Below are 8,245 nucleotides of genomic sequence, written 5' to 3' on the forward strand. Positions count from 1 at the left end.
AGCACCAAATTCCCCTCCTACCAGCCTCGGTATCCTTGATCAAGGAAAGGTTTAGTTCCGATGTGAAATTGGTATGGGAACTCACTATTTTTGTATGCCACTAATTTAGCTTTGTTTCAAAGATTTATCATCTTGATTCACATGTTATTAACATAGATATTCTCAAGTATCAGTGAGAAAAGAGTGATATTTTATCGAACTACAACTAAATTAGTGGCAACCGAACAAATCACTGTTTGTGTAAGTACGAAGGCTCTTTTTTAAGTTAACATCAGATGCTGGTTAATCTCCCCGTGCCGTGTGGTGTCCTAGCTAGGACCAGCTCGGGTGTTGATTTCCTTTTTTAGTAAATGCTCGATCTCTTAGCCAGCTTTCATATTTTAGTAGTCGACAATGTCGAAAACAAGATTCGTAAAGAAACTTCCTTATAAAATTAGGAACGAGTACCATACATCTAGGTGGTGTACTGGTAGGAGGAAGTCTAGCTCGCCCTGGTATAAGTCTAGCACTTACCAAGCACCATTCATCTACAGTATAAAAAATGTAAATACATATTATTTTTGGAAAATATTAGATCAAAATTTTAAAACTTTAAGTAATAATAGCTTTTAAAATATTTAGTTTAAAAATATTCAAATCATACGTGTAGATTTATTTTAAAAAATACTTTTATAATATCACTAATTTAATAAATTTATAATATTTTTTAAAAAATAGTGGCCAAAACTATGCAATAGAAGTCATATTTTATCAAAACTATATGTATTTTTACGCGGAGAGAGTATCCGGCTAATTTTGTGATAATCTCCGTACAACAATGAAAAAAATAACTGCCTGTGAACCCACTTATCTGAAACACATCAACAACAAACGCATCAGATACGGGGCGCGTCCGTCCGTCCGCAAGATGCCCGTAGCTTTCGTCGTCAGCCGTCGGATAGAAATTCCCATGAAAAAGGCGTCTGATCGGTAGCTTTTGGCGGCACATTCCCCTGCACCGGATCAGCTGAGCTGAGCAGTGAGCAGCAGTAGGCGCACCTGTTCAACGCAGCGAGATGCCGCTGGCGCTGCGCTTTACTAGATCCTAGCTTTTGTCCTCGCTGCTGCTGCGGTTCCCTTTTCCTCCGGAACTAGCAAAGTGGGATTTCCGCAGAGCACATGAGCAAAGGTAGTACGCAGGAAAAGAAGCAAAAGTAGATTGGGTGGATAAAAATAAGCAAAGTACCAAGTGGCGTTTTGTTACCCCGGCAATAATGCAGCGTTCATTCATGGATGTGGGCAGGGTACAGGTGGCGACTCTTTTGATTTGACCCCTTTTTTCTTTCTTTTTCATTTTTGGTAACATTGTTTTCACTTACTTGTCTAACTGGCACAGGACAATTGAAGATATGTCACTTTTCTTTTGAAAAAAATGTCTTTTGAAAAAAATGGAGTTATCTTTTATAATTTAAGAAGCAACCGGCAGTGGATGGCGATATGTAAAGCATATGAAAAAGTTCCGCGGAAATTTCGTTGGAGGGATGCTGTTATGATTCTCAATGACACTGGTGTGTGTATATACACATGGTAGCATTATTCTACACGGTAATATCATTCTACATATAGGGTGTAGCTATTCTATACCTAACCGCACGCGGAACGCCATGTGTCCTCGTGCACCCCAGTCCCGCGCACCCTGCCACGCGTCCCTCATGTGCTCGCCCCCGCACATCTGTCCCTACGCCCTCCATGTGTCCCCTACGTGCCCATGCCCCTGTCCCGTGCCAGCGCCAGCGTGTGTGCACCCATGTCGCGTGGCTCGTGTAGCACCAGGGCGCCATGTAGAGATTTTTATATGCGCTGATTTTTTAAGCAACTAACTCATCCACGTCAGTAGTAGCCTCCTCCTTATTCCATAATCGTCAGTAGTTCTCATGGTTTCAGTAAATTTAGTAGTTGTCAGTTGTAAAAAAAATGTTCGGTAGTCATCAATGTATTTAGTAGTTTAAAGTAATAATATGTTATAGTTAGTAGTTCTAGGTTATTCAGTAGTTCTAGGTTAGTCAGTAGTCAGGTATTCAGTAGTTTCAGTAATTCTATGTTTGTCAGTAATTCTCAGGTATTCAGTAATTTCAGTAATTCTAGGCTAGTTAGTCGTCCTAATGTATTCAATAGTTTCAACAGTTTATAGGTTGGTCAGTAGTCCTTAGATATTAACTAGTTCTAGGTTAGTTAGTAGTTCTCATGTATTCATGAGTTTTAGTAGTTAAATATTTAATAGTTTTAGAAGTTCTAAATTAGTTAGTATTTCTCAGGTATTTAGTAGTTTTAGTAGTTATAGTTTAATCAGTAGTCAGGTATTTAGTACTTTTTAGTAGTTTTAAATTTGTCACTAGTCAACAATTTTATGTTAAACTAATTCTACTACTAAGAACTACTAAACAACTAAAAATTACGGAACTACCGAACTAATGAAACTTCAAAACTATTGAATGTCTATTAAGTTACTGAACCATAATTCTACTAAACGGTAGAAAAAGTAGTTCACTGCTAGAAAGTATAAAAAAAATATATATTGATGCTAAAGCATATTTCATTAAAAACTACTGAAGATGATCTTCAAGTACACATCAACTATTCTACTCAATCATATTTGCTTCGACGGGAGCAACATGAACATCTTATTCAGTAGAAGAAGAAGCAGCTGCACGGTGGGTTTGGACTCCATACATGTGCGACGGAGCAAAAGTGATGCATGGGCATGGCGTGGCCGCACGGGGCGCGATCACGAGGGGTAGTCACGTGGCGCATGGGCAGGGCGCACATGGGGTCGGGGTGGGAGGGGCGCGCGAGGCTAGGAGTTGGGCCGGTTGGATCGCGCAGTTGGGTTGACCTGGGGTATAAAATAATATTCTACACCCCATATATATATATACATATACATATATATATATATACTCGGGAGGCTTTCCTAACATTCTAACCGCATGAAAGTTGAGGCCTTTGGCCGTGAGCAGTCCATTTCATCATGCGAAAGACCAAGGGTCTAGATTAAAGATGACAACAGTTAAAATACCCGCAGGTAGAGGTTGTCCAGACCCATACCCACGAGCTTATATCCAAACCCTCATCCATAGCCGTTAGCTGCTACGGGTAAGAAATGCTACCCACGCCCACCACCCACAGGCGCGTCCGTATGCCCACCCACAACACGGGTTTGCGGGTAATTGGGACAGATTTGTATACATAAGATCCTAGTTTATATACCTAGTGATGATTTGGGTCCACATGTAAGTTGATTGGAGCATGTTCATGGGTTCACGAGCACGGGTATGCCTTTTCTTACATGTGACCTTTTGCCTATCGGGTTTAGGATCAAACTTGCATTCGTACCCACAGACAAACATTGAAATCCAAACCTGCACCCGTCGGGTTCCTTACTCATGGGCACGTCGGTAATCTCTACTTGTTGCCATCTTTAGTCCATATCACCACCAGAATGAAATTAAGTGGCCAGATCATCACCGAACGTACTATTGTCTCTCTAACTAATCTTGTGCACTCCAGTAAGTGCAGATTGAGGTCTACATTAATGCCATCATGTTGCCTGTGGATAGGAATGAAAATGGTACGTGAAAATCCAATCCTGATGCGCGACTGTTTCCCATTTTTAACTAACTACTTTCGTTTCTCTGTTCTTACCTAGGAACAGGACGGTGGCAATCAAAAACAGGGCCATAAACGGTTTAGGTCTCCTCCCGACTGTATTTCTGGAACCCCATTTTTGTGTGGGATATATATTTCTGGAATCCTTCGCGCCACTAGCGCTGCCGCCTTCACCTTCACGCATAACATCCTCAACGAGCGCCTTGCCAAGTGCAGCCGCGACAGCTCCTCAGAGGATGCCCTTGTGGCCTATGCCGCCATGCGAGCCGCGGGGGTGTTTTCCAATGGGTCACCTTCACCTTCTTGTTCTGCTCGTGGAGTCCTTGAGGCGGCTGCCGCCATGCTTGTGCATCCATGGCCAGTTTGTGAGGTGTGAGCTCACATGTGATGTGGTCGTGCATAACGCTCTCCTGAATATGTATTACAAGTGCCACGATATGGGTGATGCTGGGGCCAAGCCAAGTGTTCGATGAAATGGATGAAAGGATGTGCTTTCTTGCAACTTTATTGTTGGGATGTACATGTCAAGTGGAGATCCTAGGCAGTAGCATCAGAGTGTATCTGTGTATGGTCACTTATGTATTTCGGTTAAGACTTAGTATAAGTATATTCTAGTTATAAATGCTTGTGCCGAAGTCAAAATTTTGATGTCATGGTTCTATAGTTCGGTGTCCCCAATTTGAAGCCGATACTGGTATATTTTCATTTTGATTAGTCTGTTTCCAAATGTCTGACAGTTTCGTGTTTGTTTTCATTTTTATCTTTATTATTTTTATTTTTATCCGGTAAAAAAATTATGAAAGTGAAAACGATTAGAAGGTTTTTCTGACAGTTTTCATCTCTCTTACCCGTGGAGACGGCTACCTTAGCCAGTAGGATTCTCCACAGCTCATGTTGCACCTCTTTTATTCCACGAAAGCGCTTCGAGCTAAACCGGCAACGCAGCGGTTTCGTAGAAAATTTCACTCGAAACAAACACACACACAAGAGACGTAACCGTGCGAGCTACCTACGCAGGTGCAGGACCACCCAAACATCGCAACCAAAATTAGGGTAACACACGCTCTGCTGAATCTGATTCGGACCCATTCACCAACTCGTGCAAGATCAGGTCAGGTCTGGTCATGGGGAGCGATGAAGCGAAGAGAAACGCTAGAGCCATGCTGCTCCTACACCATGGCAGCATGTCGTCCCAGGGCAAGGCTGGAGGGGACAGGACAAACTGACAAAGGCTCGCCTCGCCCCGCCCGAACAAAATCCACACACTTCGCTGTCTGCCTGCAGAGTTGGGCCTCGGTTTCTCGCTTAGATTTTTTTCTCATTTAAACGCGACGCGGCCCCTGGTCGCTCTCGTGGTCACATCACCTAAATGCCTAGTCACACCCAAGCTGCACAGCATGCCCCTGTCCAAGGAAATAAATGTCCCAATTCCTTTCGATCCTCCGCTCGTCCCAATGGCACGCACAAGCATCTCTAGACTAGACTCCATCAAGATATCCTTGGACTCGTCAACGCCTACACAGATGGCTCTGTTCCACATAAATCTTCTCAGATCAGATATACCGAGGAAGCTAACAAAATTGCATCACCTGCCATGATAAACTAATCCAGATTGAGATGGACAAGCAAGTCCCGGTACTACTCTATCATCAGTCAGCATTGGAATGGATGAGTTCTCTTGCTTAACAATGACATTTGTCGAGGCAAATTGAGGCGTGGTGCAGAAGCTGAAAATTTTGACTTGAACAGAGTGCAATGTACAAGAACATAAGCGTCACTGTACCATTACTACAACTCAATGACGAGAAGGCTTTCTCAGGGCTACACGAAGGAACAAGAAGCTTTTAAGTCGCGCAGATTTACAAATGATTGATCGCTACAATTTTGCTACAACAAACTCCGATTAATGTTTTCGGCAGGCAGAAGCAGAAAGTGAAGTGATGCGACCCTCCCTACATATGTATACTCTTAGTGGAAGAAAACTGACGGAGAGCAGATTAAGCACTGAATCTCTTTGGCCTCGCAGATGATTTCAATCTCACAAGAAATCCTCAATCTAATTCATCTCCAGGGTGGGTCCTTGGGATTATTCAACCCTGCCTATATGAATCACTACTCAAATATTTTGCAATCTCTATGGTCGCATCACTTCGTTGTCTGAGGGGTCACAGCTCTCAAGCAATGGCTATTGCATCACTCAAGAACAGAGGTACTCGACCCCGGATCCTCGGCACAATCGCAAGCATTGAATTGTTCTTCGATGGCGAAGGCGCAAGTACCAAATTGTTGTCGCAGTTTTTTACCCTCCAAATATCATCTCTAAGGCTAACTTTATGTCATCAATAACACCAACGGGAGATGGGGAGAACAAGAGGAGGAATGACAAATAGCAGCAATACAAGAACATCAACAGCAACAATGGGTGTGGGGGGTGGGGGGGAAGAGATGCTAGGTATGCTAGGTAGCAGTATCGAGGAACAGATGGATGGGTGAAGTGCTAATTCCCAAGAATTCTTGGACTCTATGAGATGTGGTGAAACTTGCTCGATTTCTATGCCGATCTGTGGGAAGCAGCGGCGGTTGCGAAGCAGAGGGAAGAGGAAGCAAACGAATTTTATGTACCCGAGGACGGAGGACACCGTCCGATGCCCGTCTCCGTCGCAGATGACGGCCTCAGTGGTCGCCGGACGTCGGGAACAGCGTCAGCTCGCGCCGCCCGCCGCTGCCGCCGCCGCCTCGGGATCCGAGGTCGAGGTCGTCCGCGAAGGAGGTGGGTGCCATCATCCCCATCCCGGCGGCGCCGCCGACCATGCGGTGGTGCATCCCGGGCGGGCCGACGGGCGGCGCGCCGCCGTTGACGGCGCGGCTCAGGAACCCGTGGTCGAAGCCGGCGCCCGTGGCGCCGTAGTGGCCGAGCGGGCGGGCGGGGTGGTGGAAGTGTCCGATCTGCGGCGGGTGGTGGCGATGATGGTGGTGCGCGGCGCCCATAGGGGCGAAGGGCGGATACGGTTCGGAACCGGCGGGCGCGCGGTGTCCGGGCGGGAGGAAGGGGACGGGCCCCGTGGCGAAGAGGTGCTCGGTGGCCGCGTCGGTGCCCGAGCCGGAGGAGTGGCTCCCCCCCGCGCCGCCCCCGCCGCCGCCGCCGAGCCCCTGCATGCGCTTGAGGTAGAGGCGGTACTTCTGGAGGTGGGAGGCGACGTTCTCGCGCGTGAGGCCGTCGACGCTCATCAGCTGCATTATGGTCTTGGGCACGGCGTTCTTGATGCCGAGATGCGCCACCGCGTCGACGAACCGCTTGTGCAGCTGCGGCGTCCACACCAGGCGCGGCCGCTTGAGCGTCCGGGCCGGCTCGTCACCGGCGCCGCCCCCGCCGCCGCCGCTCGACCCCGCAGCCGACGACGCGCCGCCGCCATTCATCTCCAGCCCGCCCGCGCCGCCGCCGCTGCCGCCGGCTCCCCCAGCTCCGCCGCCGCCGCCCGCCCCGCCGCCGTGCGCCGGGATGTCGAAGGCGACGGCGAGATCGGGCGTGATGAGCGACTGCGACAGCGAAATCAGCTCGTCCGGCCGCGGCAGCTGCTCCTCGCACCGCACGAACCAGCTCGGCTCCTCCTCCCTCATGGTCGCTCGTCCTCCTCTGTTATCCTCACCACACCTGAGGAGAGCAATTCTTGCAGCTCAGTCGACGTCGCGGAAGCAGGAGCACCAGTAGACTCCACTCCACGAGGAGCAAGGAGGGAGGGAAGAGGAAGGAGGGGTTACTTCGAGGTGGATCTCTCTTCTTCTAAGCTTTCCCACCCTTCTCTCTCCTCTCTCTCTTGTGCTTGAGCCTTTTCCTCTGCTACTGCTGCTGTGCCATGATATCCTCCCTACCCCCCTCTCTCTCTTTCTCCAGCTGCTGCTGCCGAGGAGTGAGAGAGAATCTGGCGAGTGAGTTTGGGGGATGGTGCGTGCGCTGGAGTAGTTTAATTAGTGGGCGCCTTAAAGCTATTTTTGTGCCATCTTTGGTTGCTTTGCTTGCTTGTTCTCTTGTTGCCTTCCGAATTGTGATTCCCCTTTCCATTCCCCTTCGTCTTTTCTCTCTCTCTCATCCTCTTCTCCCCGTTCTGTCTATCCCATGAGAGAGAAAGTGAAAGATTTAACCATCTTATATACCCATGATTCCGGAGTACAGAGGTAAGGGCGGTGATTGGTAATTACAGTGGGTAATTTCACATGAAACAATCCTTCTCACAGGCGTGAGAAATAAGCAAAGCCATTTCTTAGGTGTGGCAAAAAAATAATTTCTTCATATGGGATGGAACCTGGGAGGAATTACAGGCGTGGGATCCTCGGGGGCAGGGTCGAGTGAGATCAGAATCAAATGAGGCGATGATGATCTCTTAGCTGGAGTTTGGTTTGTCCTCGTGTGGGCATGTCGCCGGATCACGCCTCGCTTTCCCCTTTTCTCTCTCTAGAACCGGGGAAGGAGGAATCTTGGGCTGCCTCGGTTGGTTGGGTTTTCTTGGCATTGTGTATAGGGTGAAAAATGTCGGTTGGTTGGTTCTTTTGGTGTTGTGTATAGGTGAAAAATGGATAGTAAGTATTCGAATTATCTAATTTT

At 47.6% G+C, this 8,245-nt stretch overlaps 1 protein-coding gene across 1 annotated transcript; it reads right to left on the bottom strand.

Annotated features, from left to right (window-relative positions):
• Window positions 1–5,361: 5,361 nt before the first annotated feature.
• LOC133884529 (transcription factor MYBC1-like) lies at window positions 5,362–7,954 on the bottom strand. Its single transcript, XM_062323980.1, has 2 exons — window positions 7,405–7,954; window positions 5,362–7,297 (listed from the first exon to the last, which is right to left on the bottom strand). Exon 2 carries the CDS (start codon window positions 7,261–7,263, stop codon window positions 6,319–6,321), a length of 945 nt encoding a protein of 314 aa, XP_062179964.1. The 5' UTR covers window positions 7,264–7,297; window positions 7,405–7,954; the 3' UTR covers window positions 5,362–6,318.
• Between the last annotated feature and the right edge of the window lie 291 nt (window positions 7,955–8,245).

This window comes from Phragmites australis, chromosome 11 (genome assembly GCF_958298935.1).
Source record: "Phragmites australis chromosome 11, lpPhrAust1.1, whole genome shotgun sequence".
NCBI lineage: Eukaryota > Viridiplantae > Streptophyta > Magnoliopsida > Poales > Poaceae > Phragmites > Phragmites australis.